The sequence below is a fragment of the Embiotoca jacksoni genome, unplaced genomic scaffold (assembly GCF_022577435.1).
Source record: "Embiotoca jacksoni isolate LCO1_2020_lvr unplaced genomic scaffold, fEmbJac1.0.p SCAF_11, whole genome shotgun sequence".
In the NCBI taxonomy this organism is placed as follows: Eukaryota; Metazoa; Chordata; class Actinopteri; family Embiotocidae; genus Embiotoca; species Embiotoca jacksoni.
The window spans coordinates 8,389,159-8,406,332 of NW_027185241.1; the positions used below are offsets into that span (position 1 = coordinate 8,389,159).

The 17,174-nt window shown below is 38.8% G+C and overlaps 2 protein-coding genes across 6 annotated transcripts; both read right to left on the reverse strand.

Annotated features, from left to right (window-relative positions):
• Window positions 1–28: 28 nt before the first annotated feature.
• On the reverse strand, window positions 29–6,673 carry upp1 (uridine phosphorylase 1). Of its 3 annotated transcripts, XM_069142919.1 has the most exons (9): window positions 4,731–6,673; window positions 4,417–4,471; window positions 3,271–3,382; window positions 3,020–3,178; window positions 2,769–2,883; window positions 2,148–2,357; window positions 1,900–2,046; window positions 1,652–1,799; window positions 29–106 (listed from the first exon to the last, which is right to left on the reverse strand). In XM_069142919.1, exons 2-9 carry the CDS (start codon window positions 4,455–4,457, stop codon window positions 97–99), a joined length of 942 nt encoding a protein of 313 aa, XP_068999020.1. In that variant the 5' UTR covers window positions 4,458–4,471; window positions 4,731–6,673; the 3' UTR covers window positions 29–96. The 3 variants fall into 3 exon arrangements, with proteins under 3 accessions (XP_068999020.1, XP_068999018.1, XP_068999019.1); XM_069142917.1 differs by lacking the exon at window positions 4,731–6,673 and having other exon boundaries at window positions 4,417–4,704; XM_069142918.1 differs by lacking the exons at window positions 29–106; window positions 4,731–6,673 and having other exon boundaries at window positions 888–1,799; window positions 4,417–4,704.
• A 96-nt stretch (window positions 6,674–6,769) lies between these two features.
• Window positions 6,770–16,441, reverse strand: rbm12bb (RNA binding motif protein 12Bb). 3 transcript variants are annotated; one of them, XM_069142916.1, is made up of 7 exons: window positions 16,265–16,441; window positions 9,197–9,279; window positions 9,065–9,114; window positions 8,653–8,710; window positions 7,461–7,567; window positions 7,323–7,369; window positions 6,770–7,081 (listed from the first exon to the last, which is right to left on the reverse strand). In XM_069142916.1, the coding sequence occupies exons 2-7, from the start codon at window positions 9,276–9,278 to the stop codon at window positions 7,054–7,056; spliced, it is 372 nt and encodes a 123-aa protein (XP_068999017.1). In that variant the 5' UTR covers window position 9,279; window positions 16,265–16,441; the 3' UTR covers window positions 6,770–7,053. The 3 variants fall into 3 exon arrangements, with proteins under 3 accessions (XP_068999017.1, XP_068999016.1, XP_068999015.1); XM_069142915.1 differs by lacking the exon at window positions 16,265–16,441 and adding an exon at window positions 10,346–11,800; XM_069142914.1 differs by lacking the exons at window positions 6,770–7,081; window positions 7,323–7,369; window positions 7,461–7,567; ... (1 more) ...; window positions 9,065–9,114; window positions 9,197–9,279 and adding an exon at window positions 10,346–13,733.
• Between the last annotated feature and the right edge of the window lie 733 nt (window positions 16,442–17,174).

Consider the following 17,174-nt stretch of genomic DNA (forward strand, 5'->3'; position numbering starts at 1 on the left):
TAGCAGACAGGAGGTGGGCACGCACGGGAGCGCGCTAGCAGATCCTCCCCTGTCCTCTGACGCGCAGTTCAGCACGCACCGTGTTCACAGTCTGGCTTACTTAAAGCTCAAAACACAGACACAGCTCAAAGTTGGTACGTATGTTACTCTATACAGACACCTGCTTAAGAAAGGTTATTTAAAACAAACAAACAAACAAACAAACAAACAAAAACAGGTGCACACAATCCAATGCAGCCAGTACTGATTACAAAATAGACTTTCTGAAAGACTCACAACAGGATATAAAATATTCGCTATAACTTAAGAACACAGACTTCTTTACAGAGTTGTGCATGTGCTGTAAACTGACTATGCCTCCTGGTCAGATATATTAGAGAGGACACCTATTAGTCAGACTGCTTCATTTTAACATTTGAATGTGCCATCTATTTTCAGTACTGGACTACAAAGAGTGAAAGAGTGGAGCACAGTTGTAACTGACAAAGACAGTCCAAAATAACTCGGTGCCGTTAATGAACCCAATGACACCTCCGATTTCTTGAAATCATGTTTATCGCTATAAAAAGTGCTCCATAGGGTGGCAGATTTGAGGACAGGAGGTAAATGTTCTGAAATGATGTAAATTATGGTCATATTTATAATTTATCGGCCAAATTGAGGATTCAATATAGATAATGTCCAGGAACATTGCTCAGTAACGTTGTTATTTCTGTTTTTGAATGTTTAAGATGTTGGCTTTTTCACAGGTGCAAACACAAACAGCTCAATTGCAGCAAGCCTCTAGGGTTAACACATCAGAGTGCTTCTTGCATAAAGACTTATCCTTAGTGTATGGTTGTGCTACTTTAGTGACCCAGAACACAAATTACACTTCAGACTGCATACAGCTTTATTTCTTTGTTTTATTTATTTCACGTGCATTGGAATGAGTTATCAAAATTAGTTTCATTTTATTAGTTTTTGGGTTCTGAGTGACATACTGAGGAAAAAAATCATGAAAGCAGGATCTTAAAAAAAATGCAGCTACATTCTGAATTAAAAATACTCCATATGATACATATTTGTTGAGCTCTGCAACAAACTGATCCAAGTCATTTTGTTACCATTCACGACATAAGGAGCAATGATGACAGTCAAGTTGATTCTGGTACAGCATTAAAACTCATTCAATATTTCAAGTTTTATGGATCAGTAACTTTACACGTCAGATAAAACGGAGACCAACTTCAATAAGACATGTTTCATGACCATTGGCTGCAATTACATTTGATGTTCAGTTAAATTGTACTTACGTCAAACACAAAAGGAAAGATAAAAGTGGAGTGCAACTAAATAAATGTCAACACATAAAATTCACTGACTGTTGTGGAAATATTAAAATGTGTGGCTGGTGGTAAGCAGTAAAGAGTGTACACAAAAAAAAATGGGTTTAAAGCTATTGCAACACACAAAACACATAAAATTCACTGATTGTTGTGGAAATATTAAAATATGTGGCTGGTGGTAAGCAGTAAAGAATGTACACACAAAAAAAAAAATGGGTTTAAAGCTATTGCAGTACAACATGTTGTGAATATTTAACAACTTCCCAGAGAAGATACCCAGAACATGATGTATGATTACATACCAGAGAAACTGTTTCACTCACCTACATCCTGCCTTGCTTTTTAACTGCTTCTTAATGTAGTGGCCTACAAGGGTCTGAGGACGTTGTTGGTAACTGTGAAGAATGTCGTGAGAGCTGCTCATCTGATCCCCCTTCAGCCGATCCAGTAGTGTTACACAAACCACAGCCGCTTCACACAAGAAATGAACGTTAAAAATTCAGTAAGGTATCGAGGCAACATTCTTTTTTTGAGACACTCAAATATTAATGCTGATATTGTATTTTCTTACCTCGTAGGCCACTCAGTTTGCACATAGCAGCAAAGACCGATGATTCCATTTCAATATTGCAGACTCCTGCTTCACTGGCTTTGTTGAGGTATTCCTGTTTATCCTTCTCAGTGTAGGAGCAGAAGGCACCATCCAAACGGGCTTGCCCTGGGTATATGATCAGATAGAGAAGACACAAAGAAAGTCAGAGACCGTACATGTCGGCAAACAACATAGTGACTGACGCATCAATGCATCTGAAATCATACCTTCATAGAAATCCAGTGTACACATGGTGTTGCCTATTACAGTCTCAAACTGGTTCAGCTCCTTGCTGCACTGCAACAGCTCCTCAGCCAAACTCGGGTCCAGATCAGTATTGCGCACCACCGTCTTCGCTAAGATCACCTGCTCGAACTTGGGCAGGAAGGTGGCATCCACAGACTGCTTGGTAACAACAACTGTACCAGGCTCAAGTCCTGAAAACCAAAAAGGACAAGCGAGATGAACACAAGAACAAACAAAACAAAACATGAAGTTGACTTTTACCTGCCCGCCTCAGTGTCATGCATTTTGTTGTATTCTCTGAGCCTTGCCATTAAAATGTGGTCAGATCTTCATCAAAGTTACAATCACGGACAAACACATTCTATTTGAACTAATAACACACAAACGTCTCACTTCTTCTTATCCATACGGAATACATCATTCATAGAGTAGGCTGGAAAAAGTATGTGAACCTCTGAGGGTGGTGTTGGCTGTGTGGGTTAGAGCTACTTTGACTTTGAAAAAAACATTTTGAGTTTGCTATTTGCGAGAAACATCCACTGATTTGAAAGACGCTTCGCAAAAAGTGATCAACGGATGTTGATTTTCATAAATAGGCTTACCGATTCCACCCGACGTCCCAATGCGTATAATTGTAACATCTGTGCAATGTGCATGATGGAGGAGCTTTATTAGCTCATGCAACATTATGGCAATTGACGGGATGCCCATCCCATGCTGCAAAATAAAACAGACACACAATTTTCACTTTCAAATGAGGGTCACTAAATACACAGAATTTAGACTTGTATTCCAACAAAATAATAAAATCATATGTGAGAATCTAATTAATAGTATTTTTTTTCTTACATACACTGACAGAGAGTATAGGGCCAATTTTGTACATGGCATAACGGTCCGTTCCAGCGCAGATATTTGGGTACTCAGATTTGGGGTCTTCCATGGTGAGCTCAGCAGCAATGTACTCGATGAATGCTTTCATTCTCCAGGGACTTCCCCCAACACACACAAACTAAAGCAAAGCACAAATTACATAAATGGTTGCTGAATAAAGACAATTACGGCGGGTTTAAATTTATCCATGAATGTAATAAAATTCCTTACTTTGACGTCACCGAACATAGCTGGTAGGTCATGAGTTCCAGTTCCGAGACTGAAGTGGTAGAGGATGTCATCCTCCAGTGCTTCCAGGTGTGGGTTGTGCACACAGACAGGGCTTAAAGAGGTTTTAAAGAGATATTGAAGGGTGAGCGTAAACCAGGTAATCAGATTAAATTACCACATCTGTGCACATCATTTAATCATGCACTAAACATTTCGGATAAGTGGGCAGATGGCTGAAACCTGGTATTAACTAAATCTAAAAAACAAGTTGCCACTTGTGTTAGAGCCGTACCATTACTTAACTGTGTCTTCTGAGATTTTGAAATAAAACCCCGGGAATCTACTCAAATTAAAAATGAGACTTGCAACTGTAACGCAGTCTCTATTAGAGCCGTAACTAACGATTATTTTTGATTGATTCATCTGTCAATTATTTCTTGATTAATTCATTAGCTTTTTGTTCTTTAAAATGGTGAAAAATGTCAACTAGTGTTTTACAAAGCCCAAGATGCAGTCTAAATTGTATTGTTTTGTCCCAACCAACAGTCCACAAGCAGAAGATATTCAGTTTATTATCATAGAGGTCCAAGGACCTAAAACATGTTCACATTAAAGAAGCAGGATTATTTTAGTATTATTCATTCAAAAATGCCTAATAATGATAAATGTCTTATCTAAATAGTTGGCAATCCAACCAATCGATGAATCAACTAATTGTTGCAGGTGTATTTCAAACAAGACCCAGTGAAAAAGAGATTTGAAGCTGTCCGTTACATACATAAACTCTAGTAACCAGTTTATTAGGCATTTGAACTACTGTAATCTAACAGCAGTCCTGCAATAAATCCTGTCTCCAAGAATGTTTAGCTTTGGTTGACTTTGTAACATTAAATCACACGTAGATTAAAACCAACAAGGTTGCATGCTTGGTATTTCACTGAATAAAAGAAAAGACTTTCCTTCCATAGAGGGAAAAAAAAAAAAAAAAAGCTCAAGGTCCTGATGTCCTGTCACACCCCGTAGCCCACTTCCTCATTCTCAATGAATCTTATAACACAACTGCAGTTGATGAGGCAACCGTGTCGAGCAATGCATACGTTTTTAAACGAATAGATTGGGATATTATTTTTGTCAGGAACTTCTCACCTGCTGCACGGAGCGCCTCGCTGGTCATGCCTCGGGTCCATCTTCCTGGAAACAGCTGTGTCCGAGCAAAATGATTCAGTCACCACAACAAAACCTGCCTCTGGCGACACCTGAACAGTTACAACCAGTGACTCGGCGGTACGCTTAACCTCACAGGAATTAACCTGACATGAAACTCCTTTAGCAAAGTACCACAACATTTTGGAAATTACAAAAACCTCAACATACATACATACATATCGCGCACACAGCACTTTATCGTACACAGAGGGGGGAGAAAAAAAAGAAGAAGAGACAATTAGCTCCATATTTACCTTCGAGATAAACCGACGGAGCAGTCGAAGCCAAAAAAGCTCAAAACACACACTACAGACGGATATTTGCACTCGAGAAGTTTCTCTTCGACCGCTCTTTCTAATAAATTAATTTCGCTTTCAACATCTGACGTCGACACCGTAACGCGAAGAGCCGGCCCACGATGACGTAACGCTGGGTACGTCATAAGCGTCGGTCCTAACGAGGACTACACTCTGCACTGGGATGCAGGGTACTCGGCTTCGGTCACGTAGACGTGACCAAAGGCAGATGTGCAATTATTGTATTCACTGATCTCCGATGAGGTAACCATCATGACAATCATGTGATTGCTGGCATAACATTTCATAAAACGATGTAGATTATATTTTAACATCGAAATTGTAAACACCAGAAGTGGAATGAGTACTGAGGTAAAAGTACCAATTCAACAATGCAAAAATACTCCATTGCGAGCAAACGCTCAGCATGAAAGTTAGAGTACACAGGTAAACCACAAGTAGTTCAAGTATTTAAGTATTAGTTTGGTCCTCCTGACTGTTATAATATTATATATGACATAATTGAATAATTAACACCAAAGCATTAGTGTGTGAGCAGCATGTTACTGTTGTCGCTGCTGCAGGTGGAGCTAGTTTGAACTACTTCATATACAGGGGTCAGATTATTACTGGGAGAGGAAAAAAAACAAAGCTCTGATACACAAATGTGTTTTCAGTTTTTGTACTTTTTTATAATATTAGATTTTTGGTGAGATGTTGGATCATTCGAACATTTAATGAAGTATAATCCTGTGAGAAGTTTAGAGGGAATTTGGTGGTACCGTTAACATCTCAAATGTGACCCTGACTACACACTGTTTTATTTAAGATGTCAGAAGCCAAAAAGGTTGTAAACAACTGGATTGATCTTTAACAATGTTGTATTTTAAAAGTTACATCATCCGTTGTGTAAAATATTTATCTCAAAAGTAACTAAAGCTGTCAGATAAATGTAGTGGACAAAGTAGCCTACTACATTTCCCTCCAAATATACCTAATTTCTTTCCACCACAGAAAAACACTCTTAAAAACATCACTAGTGTTCCTCGAGAAACTCAATCACTCATGCTCATTTCCAGACTATTGTTGTGTGCCATATCCGAGTTCAGGTACATTGAAGAAAGCTGAACAAGGTTAAAAGACTCAAATGCTTTAAGTACAGAATTTACTCAACAAAGTGTTTATATTGTCATACTATAATTGGACCATGGTTTTTCATGATTCCATTCGGACATACCTGCTGTATAGAATATCCTGTTCCCTGTAACTCGTAAAATAAAATAAAAAGGTTAACCAAAGAAAGAGCTTCAACATGCGACAATGTTGATATATGACATGAAAAAAACAAAACACAATAGCTACATGATTCTCATTGTGAGAGGCCTTATGAGTTCATACATGCAGAAATTAGAATACAAGGTTTGGTGCTGTACAATTTAAGTGCATTCATCTTTTTATTGTGGATATGTTGCCAAACAACTGTATTATTGTTTATCAAGTCCAATATTCACCTGTTATTTCAGCTGTTTTCTCTACCAACTCCTGAGGGAAAATCTGGTTCTTAGCAGCTAGATGCTCCAGTAATGTTCAACAGCCACTTGTTGACTTTCTCATCCCTGATATAAATGCTGATATAGATGCTGCATAGTTCACATCATACAGTAGTTTTTCCACTTCAAACAGCTGTGAGCTCAGGCTCGATTAGGTTGGTAAGAGCAGAGTTGTGGGCCTGAAAACTAAAAGCAATTTGCAGGAAGATGCTGAAATACTCCATATAACTGATTGGTGGGTGATGATTGTGAGTGTGTTTGTCTCTACAAACACCGCAATTACACTCTTAAATGTAAAAAAAAGATCAATCTCTGCATTTTTGAATTACATAAATACTAGTAAATGTCAATGTCCTATGCTCATGTCACCCCAATAAACTAATGACAAGCATCATTTCCACTGTCACTTCAGGTAGGGTTTCTTTAAATGAAACATTGGCACCACAGTTGAAAAGTATCCATACATTTTTTTATGTTTAGAACATATGTTTACACAATATAAATACTTCACTTCAGCCCAAATCTTACACAGCAGAAAATGTTAGAAAAAATGCAGTGCTCATGCATGAGCAAATAAAGTCAGGTTTAGTATTTTCAGAGGGTTATCAGAAAATCAAAGGGCTATCAGGCTCGTGCAAAATAACAAACATGCAAATCAAATGGTCAAGTTAAACAGAAGAAAAGCAAACACCACATACTTTGCAGTAAAAACTAAGACCTGTGCAAATTTCTCAAGGCAAGTCAAGCCTTTCCACCATCCTGAAAACAGAAAAAGTTGGCAAGTTATTTTACACTGTTTATCAAAGTGACTTCTGAAAGCATCTTAACTTTGCTTCTGGTGGCTAAAATATTTGTACATAAAAAAATATATAGCTTTGTAAAAATGTACCTTTAGATTTATCCGAACTTCATTCTAATCATGATCTACACTGTGGAATTCGCTACAATATCAAAGGAGTTAGATAAAGTTAAAACTTAGTTTACATTATATAAAACTCACATTTCTTCTCTTCCCTTGTTCCACCTCATTTCATGCAGAGGATCTCTCTGTTCAAATAGTATAAAAATATTATTGAACAACACACTAACTTATATTTTAACCATTTAGTGATCATATCAAAATTAAATACAAACTTACTGCCTCGGTTAAGACGACAGGGTGCTCTGGCAAGAATTCCGGCCTCTTCTTGGCCTCAGGACAACTGGCCAGACCAATTAAAAAATCCTTTGTGTAACTTATTCTTCCTACAAATAAAAACAACATTATAAGATGTCAAATCGGGCAAATCCAAAAGAAGCCCGCCACTACTGTAATAACATCACTGCTAAAAGTAAACACATAAGTAGTACAAAAAGAGCGGCCTAAAATATATTGTTTTTTGGATGAAAGTGCGTTGGAAAAGTATCACTTTAGTTGAGAATGATAGATCCCGCACACTATTCTTGTACAACATCACAATGTATTGATTAGTAATGTTTCACTCCCCCTGGACCTTCATCAAGAGGATTTTCAACAGGTCTTCCAACTAAGATCTTAAGTAGGTAATGCCACACCCAGTCTTTGTGCGCAGGTGTGGGACATATGAACAATCTTTAACATTATATTAGACACGTAAGACTAGGAAAAAAGGAACAAGTGAAACACCACAACACACATTTTTATATCTTAATATCACCATAATAAATGAGTTTAATCTTAAAACACTTTTGAGCATGACATCCCTTGGAATCTCATCATCCCATCCTTTTTTTTTGGAGGGGGGGGTACTGCAAATTAAATATCCAGTATACTTCTCTCTTCTGCAACATTGATGGAATTCTTATGAGAAGAGAGAAGTATACTGGATATTTAATTAGCAAACCTTATCATCCAAAGGAATGACTGATGAAATTCAATGGCATGTCTTACTCTTTGATCTTTGAGATTAAACACACCTATTTATAATGGGCTCAAGATACACATATTTATGATTGCACAACTTTAAATGTCTTATAATAGCTGTGAAGCCAATTTTTCATTAATTGAATTTGCAATTTCTGTGAATACTCTTTTCAATAGACATAACTATGTGTTGTGGTGTCTCACTTATCCCCTTTTTTTTCCTTGCCTTTGTCCTATGTGTGTAATAAAATGTTACAGACTGTACACATTGTAAGAAACTTTGAAAATGCTCTTGACAAAGGTCCTGAAAGACCAAAACGCCAGTGACCAATGAACTGTGACGCTGAGCAGGAGTAATGTGTGGGATCCTTCTTTCTCTAGACTGATCCGAAATGCAGAAATTTCAATAGCTGTCATGTGTCGTGAGATCAACCAAGTTGTTTCTTACCTTTTTTGTGTTTGTTGAGGTTGACAATCTTGTAGAACTGCTCTATGTCCACATTTGTCTAGCAAGTGAAAATTTAAGAAGACAAGTTTAAGAAAGACTTGTCATCATGTATTTAGTCATTTTAATAAAAAAATGTGTGAGTCAGTAAGACTAAAACACTGAAGAGCAGAAATAATCAATCAATTAGTTGTTCGGAAGAAATTTAAGAGGCAACCATTTTGGATAATGAGTAGAATTGTGCAAATAATTTATCATGCTTTTTATCATTATGAAGTGAACACTGTTGCGAGGACAAAACAAGCAACAGAAGACATTGTTGACACATCTTTTTTGACATTTTACACACATCCAAGTGAACACAATAATGATTATTATTCTCAAGCCAAATATAGTCTTCGGTGGGATTCCTTACCTCTTGATTCATCAGAGTTTGTGCACATGCAGCAGCGTTTATTTGGGGGTCTAGATGAGTAATACAAATCTGATGTGAGTCAACAATTAATTGAAAACAATATATTTCAAACTGACACTATTGAGTACCTACCAATGTCAACATGGATGCAGCGGCGCAGGGGTCTCGCCGGCTCCAGGTGTCTAAGGAGGATTTTTCTCCTTGATACCTCCATTCTAGAGTCAGTAGGGTTCAAACATGTTTTAAGCCAACTAAATTCTACAAGGTTTCCTCTGAATATGTATATTTGATAGTGTTGTATTGATACAAGCAGATAGTATCTACTAACGGTTCAATATATTACTTTGCAGTGTTTTTTTGCAAAGAAAAAGACACCTTCAGGTGTCCTGTAGGTGAAAAGCCAGGGTGATGTCAGGAAGTTTTACAACTCTGTCACTTGAGTTTGGGGAAGAGGAAGGGATCGCAATTTAAATGTGAGGCTTTAGGTGAGCGCTTCCAATTCAACAACAACAACAACAACAACAACAACAACAAAAGGATTAATTATCTGGATCAGAATGATCGTACATAAAATGACTCGTGATGCAAGTGGAATTATTTTGGAAAAAAATACAAAAATGCTCCAAAAACATAAGAGTAATCACTGATTTGTCCCAGGTTGACTGTAGCAGCAGAACAGCCAGCTAACTGTGGTCTGCCTTGTCTGTATATTATAGTTTTGCTGAATAAAGGAAAAAAAAAGAAAAGAAAAGCTAGCCTGCTGTGGGTTTTCAGACTGCAGAAACAATTTAAAACTTGGCCCCGTTAGCTTAACTGTACCAAATTAAGTTCTTATAAATAAACGATCTGTGATCTGTGGTGGAAAACATTTCCTGAAACCCTGTCTACTTCAATTGTCCACCCAAAAGGCAACTTTGGGTCACCATGTGCATCACTCTTGTGGCTCATTTTAACTGCGGTGATGGCAGGAGTCTGTGTAAAACCACAGACTGGAAGATAACGACAAGCGGCTAAAAGTTGCCATCAGCGGTTGAGTTTAACATAAACAGTTTATTTAATGGTCAGGATTTGTACACCGACAAGCAGGTTCGTTTTTTATTTTTATTTTTTAACATGAACACAACAAAAACGAGACGGTTAACGTTGAGTTATGGATAACGTTACTTAACGACGATGGCTGGCACTCGCGCAATCAACGCCAACCGAAAAACACATGATTTTTACTATCTGTAGTAAACCCGGTGGGTTTGTATTATAAAGACATTACGTTTAATAATTTACCTTTAATTATGTAAAGTTCCCTCGGCGTGGAGTCCTGCCTGATCACCTCACCGGTGTCATGCTATTCAAAGGAAAACTTTCCGGTTTACGACTTTCAAAATAAAAACTGAGCGTAACGTCACTCTCCCGTCAACATCATCAGACCATGACAGAAAGTAGTTTACACATTTTGCCACACGGTGTTTCTAACTAATATTTAAAGCTATAAATTGTCTGTTTTATATACCATATGCAATAAAAAAAAAAATTAAAAAAAATTCAAAGTTGTAAAGGTGAGAAATCCTCAAATAAGAGGCTGGTTGGAAACAAGTTAAGTTAAAAAAAAAATAAATAAATAAAAAAAAAAGCTTTACATGACATCCTGTAGTAAATATGGGTTCACGATGTTTATCGTGCTCACTTAACAAATATATTAAATGTAAAAATAGAGAGTACTGCACGTTTGTAAAGTTACATGCAAAATCCTTCAAATGCCAAGTAGTAAAAACTGATGCATCATTTGAAACTACAGAAAATCTAATTTACTACTACTAAGGGTCAAATTTGACAAAATATGGACACCTTTTATATTAATTTTTCATAATCCCCAGTGTAAAAAATTGGAGGAACTACAATTTCCTGAAGTGGAGTTAATTTGAAAACTTGTATTTTAAGCAAAGCATCTTTCGGAAGCTGATAAACAAAAACACCTTCATGAACATCAATCTACTACATTTGAATGTCTTTCAAGGATTATGGCTTTATTTAAATACCCACAAATATAAAGGCATCACCACGCTCTGGCATCTGTGCAGTTCATTGCACTTAATGGACCTTTTTTACGGTAGACATTTTTGCACCTTCACTGTGGGGAAAGCACAGGTGTATTGATGATGGCCACATTCCATTGAAGAGATGTCCTGCTTTTGTGCATGCTGGTTCAGTAATAGCCTGGTTCTACCAGACCATCGCTCACAGCTTCGGTTTTCTTTTCTGTGATTATAGTGTGGAAGCCCTGTTTACAATAAAGTTTGCTCAGATGAAAAAGTGACAATTCAAATGTTATTTTATTAAAAAAAAAAAAAAAAAAAAAAAAAGTCACATTGAACAATCACCACAGATAAAAAAATTTAAATGTACTGTACATTTTTCAAAAAGGAAAAAGAAAATCGGAGAATCAAATCTCAACTATTGCATAAAAAAAAAAAAAAAACTTAGTCAAGACTAACCAGCCTAATAGAACTAAAAATGCAGTTAATAAAACCAATCTAAACTGACTGAATCAGAATCATAAAAGCCAAACCATGCTGCATTGATAAAAAAAAAAAAAAAAAAAAAAAAAAAAAAAAAAAAAAAAAAAACAGCAGCAGCAAAGGCAGTTGCTTCTCTGAAATTATCTTGGTTTCAATTAACACATGCATATGTCCAAAGAACACTGCTAGGACATATTATGTGTCATGAAATGCCATGTCCCTTTCATACAAGTAGTAGCTGTATCTTTCTTGGACCTATTGGTCTTCCACTTAGTTCAGCAATTGCTGTCAACGCCTCCTGATGAGACTCGAATACCAAGGTGGCAGAGCCTTTAGGTTTTCCGCTCTGGTCATACTGCAGAGAGAGAGATCCAGGTATAATGCGATATCCATAACAAAAATCATAGATTTCTTGGCTCCTGATTTGGAATGGTAAGTTGTCTAACTTTACACAGGTGGGACCATCAAAAGGCTGAACCGGGGAACCGAAGCCAGCGCGGAATCCATTACCCCTGTCTCGCGGAGAAGAAGAGCCTACTGCATGAGGATCATAATCAAAGTCTCTATTGATGTGACCCTGGACATTAGTCATTGGCATATTATCCTCGTCGGGGACCCCAAAGTCAGAGTAAAAAGTGTCATCAGGGGGATGGTACGCCTCGCTGCTCCTGCCCGAGTACCGCTGCTGTCTTGGCAGTGGCTCTGGCACCGGTGGTGGGTCAACACCCATCTGCTGCATCTGGGAACGTGAAATGCACTTCAGTACAACTTCTGACCCCAGAAGCCGTCGTCCATCCAGAGAGAGTGTCCTCATTGCCTCTGCCTCAGACCCAAAAATAACCAAAGCCTTTCCAACCCCAGCACCTTGGTTGTCTTGCATCACGCACACCTTGTCCTCTGTGATATTGAACTCATGGAAGAAGTCCATGATCTCAACCATTCGTACATCAAACGGCAAGTTGCGCACAAAGACGCAGATTTTCTCCGACTCGTAAGGATTGCTGGAGTGAGATGGAGGTCTTTCCTGAAACCTTTCGGAGTTTTCAGGAGTTGATGCAGGCGTACCCTGCGATTCCAAAAGGGCAATCATGTTCTCCCTCGAGATTGAACGAGAATGAACCCATCGATTGAAAAACTGTCTCTTTTCAGGACTGAGAGCCTCGCAATAGTCATGCTGACTTTTGAACAGCACAAAGGCAGATCTAGTTCTTCTCCCATCATTGCCAATTAAGAACAGGATCTGGTCATTTTCAAGCTTTGCCTTGTTAAAAAGCAGTTTTACGTCATCTTTTTCCACTGCAAAGGACAGATTCTCCACCAAAACGCAGTAATCATCATCAGAAGGAGCAATATGCCGCTGAGCCACAGGTGATCGTGACCTCGCATTGGGTTGTGGGTTCCTTTGATTGACAACAGGTGATCTTCCCCTCTCAAAGGTGTTATTTCTGATGTCAACCGTTGGCACTCTCCCAGTAGACCAAGGCCAATTGTTGGCTGTTGAAAGGGAAATCTCAACATACCTTGACCCAATGTATTCTCTATCCCTCTTCAAGCCTTCCATTGCATGTTCTCTAGTGGCAAATTTGACAAGACCTTTCCCATTGTTTTTTCCATACTGATTTTTCAATAACACAATTTCATTAATAAGTAAGCCACTAAAAAAGTCACGGATTTCCTTTTCAGTCACAGAGAACGGCAGTCCTTGTAGAAACAAACGCAAGTCATCGTCATTGGGTGGACATCTCTGGTGCTGGGGGGGAGGGGTGTAACCAGATCTGCTACCTGATCTCCTTCCCAACTCGGGGTCCACAGATCTTTGAGACCGTCTTGCATTGTCTTCAAGTCGCCTCTTTTGATCCAGCTCTACATTTCTTGTGCTTTTTTCAAGCATGGTCTGCATCTCTGTTTTGCTACTTAGTAGCAATGTAATAGGTGCACCTTTAATGACTCCTCCTGACCGTGTCATGGCTCTTCTTGCATCCTCATCAGAAGCAAAGATAATGAAAGCTTCCTCTCGCTCCCCACCAATTATATGCACCCCTCCATCTGGAATTTTGAGGCCAGTGAAGAACCTGCGAATATCCTCAGTACCCGCTGTGACTCTCAGTCCTTGTAAACGGATGACGACCACCATGCTGAAGCACAAACAACAGCACCTGTAGACAGAAGGGTATAGAACAACATTATTGCCAACAGAGCGTCTCCAGCTCTGCGCCAATTTCCCGGCATTCCAATGTAGCACAAACAAATCTGAGACCCTTCACCACACGACTCCATAATTACTCACGATATTTTTGAAAACACCAATAACAAAGCATTCACCATTAAATTTAAAAATACAGTCCGTGCTGGCTTTAATAGGACAACACAGCTTGTTCTGAATAATGCTTGGACTAAAAGATGATGAACTGCACATACATCATTCCCCAGATCGTGACAAAACACTACGGACTCAATATGATGCATCCAGGCGTCGCACATCACAGAAGTGGGTTTAAAAATTCAATTTAAAGTTTACCACCAAGTATTTCCACTTAACTAGCCAACAAAGTGATCAATGGGAGGAGCCTTTACAATGGGACAGTCTTGATGATCCATCATGAATCCAGACTTGAAATGCAGACTGAGAAAAAGGAAGTTTATCTGGAACATAGTAACGATGCAGCAAGGACTATATCACTGTGATCATGGTATAATACTGAGAAACCATTCATATTTGCTTTTCAGCACCAAATTTAAGCTGACCGAAGCAGCTCCAAATCTGTCAAACGAAAAACACAAGCTGAAAAGCTCAAAATGTACATTGACAACACTGGTCTGTAATGAATAAATAATGTCTTACCAAATGCCAAGACAGTCAAGGCAATCTTTGCGTCTCTTATTAAGTGCAGCCATACGATATGTGATCAAGAACCGTACCAGTTGTTTTGAGGCTTAATAACCACCATCTTCTTACTCCTTCTATCTGGCAGCTATATCCCAAAGCATGCACCAATTTAAGGCTCATTAATATAGTGCAAAACCGTTTCAATTTTTAAAATTAAATTTATGGGGATTACATCCATCTTAAAATGCAATGCTTCACCCACCACAACTAAGACCTGCATTCAGGACCGCTGGATATTATAATTTTGCTCTTCTTTCTAGCTGGGACTAATACCATTTAGGGAATTCCCATTCCATCTATACAGTTGTGTTCAACTGTATGCAGGACAGATTTCCTGCCTGTGATTAGTCCTGATTGGACAGACTGCTGCTTGAGGCACACCACATTTCTGATGCAAAAAAAAAGAAAAAAGAAAAGCCACCGGAATCAGGATGTCGTCCCTCTTAAATGGTTCCTCCAATGCATCGCTGCTTTGCTTTAACCTCTCCACCGTCTCCAAGATGCTCCATTGATGCCAGCAATAGCACACAAATTGCGGATGCCGTAGTTTGATAGCCGAAACCCCAACTGCAGCCTGTTTGTTCCACAGACCGGCGTCCTGGATGACCTGTGGTAGAGTCCCCTTTTCACGTATTGTCTCTCACCTCAGCACCATTTCCTCCTCGGTACAAACTGGCAGAAACTGATACTCTTGTATTGAGAACCATCAACATCACTTGTATCTGTATATCGGGAACACTTAATTGGAATAGCCATAGCTCTTGTTTTATATACACCAGACTCATCGCCACACTGTCAAGAAAAAAAAAAAGGCTTGAAAAACCATTAGAATAACCTCTAATATCAAGTTGACAATTTGTCTTCCTCACAGCCTTCTAATAAACCAAGCACTATTATGTTGTACTTAATATCAGTAATGTAATGGTTGTCAGTAACACAAGTTACAAAAATATAGGATTTATTGGGTTAATAGTGCAAAACCGCCTGAATGGTTCTTAAGATGCATACAAATATAACAGAGCTAGGTGCTTTGTTCCAGGCCTCTGAGCCACCGCCCACCAAGAATAAAGTGAAATCAAACGGCTTGATCATCGGGCCACACGTAACAATCAGACACCACATCACGTCGTACCAGATGGCTGGAAAATGTCCGTTTCGATGGCTTTGTACTCGACAACAACCATCACCTCTCTTGTGCCGTGAACGCATCACGAGCCCCGATGCGCCGCAATCAGCATCGAAACTTTAGAGCAGCGAGCGTCAACTCTTGCAAAACAACTAAGCCAGCTGTCACACCAGAAAACGCTCAGCAAATCAGGAAGCTCACACGTCGGCCATCCACCTGGTAAAAAAAAAAAAAAAAAAAAAAATACACCGGCAATACTCGAGGCTGCAAAATTCACAGAGCGACTTTGCCCGGCGCGTCGCCAGCCAGCAACACAGTGCGACACCAAACACACCGCAAAGCCGCCTCCATTACCAACTCCGACGTTTCACCGCCTGCCACAACGTTAACCTGCGTTAAAGTATACCGATGATACGCAACCCGATATCGCCGTATTGTGGTTCGCATTTTAAGTTGGCCAACATTGCTTGTTAGGTAATTCGGCCCGGTAAAAAATATATATATATATATTGAGCTTAGCTACCATTAGCTTTGTAGCCGGCTGGGCCTGTAACTTGTTTGACGCCCCCCCCCCCCCCCCCCCCCACACACACACACACCGAGGAGCTCCGATGGCAAAGTATTCTTGATAAATAACGCCACAACATAGAGACCTAATCAACGTCACAACTTACACAAATATCAAGAAAAGACCCTTGTGCAAAATCGACACTAGCAGTTCTGATCAGATGGATTTTGTTCGGCTTCGTGTCTCGCCTCGCCTCGTCGTGTGTGGGAGGGGGGGAGGAAGGGGGAGGAAGGGGGACTTCTTCTTCAAAGGGCTGCAAACCAACGTCGAAGGTTGCATACTGCCACCTACCGGTAGTACCGGGAGGCTGCTCGTGTTTCATGTAAATATTCAAATGTTTGGTTAGGTTAGGTAGTTACTTTATTAATCCCCGAGGGGAATTTTTTTTATTTTTTTTTTTTTTTTTTTCGCTACAGCAGCATACAGGAAGCAATAGATAATAATAGAATAATAGAAAGCAATAAAATAGCAGTAAAATAGCAGTAAAAATATAAAATGCACAGTATATACAGTACAGTATATATTATATACAAACAACCAAGAACACAGACAACAGTGTTATTGTTGTGTGAAATATACCTGTAATTTTGTTTTATCTCACATTCCAACAACCCCTTTGATATTTATCTCCTTTCCAATTTTTTTACCTCTGTCTTTCTATGTTGAGCCTACTTCGACTCATCAACCTATTTCCAACATTTTACATGCAAGTCACATGTCAACCTACGTGGTGACACTTTTGACCACCTGAGTGCTGCTGGGTGTAAATATTGGTTGTTGTTTTTTCTTTTTTATCAGTGATGGAGGAAGTTCATTCAAGTACTGTACTTACATCCAAATTCGATGTACTTGTACGTTACTTGCGTATTTTCATTCTATGCCTCATTATACTTTCACTCTTTTACATCTCTGAGGCAAACATTGTTCTCTTTATTCTGCTATTATTTGTTGGACAGTTTAAATTACTTGTCACTTTTAAGATTACAATTTGTGGAGGGTAAAATGTTCCTTCAAGA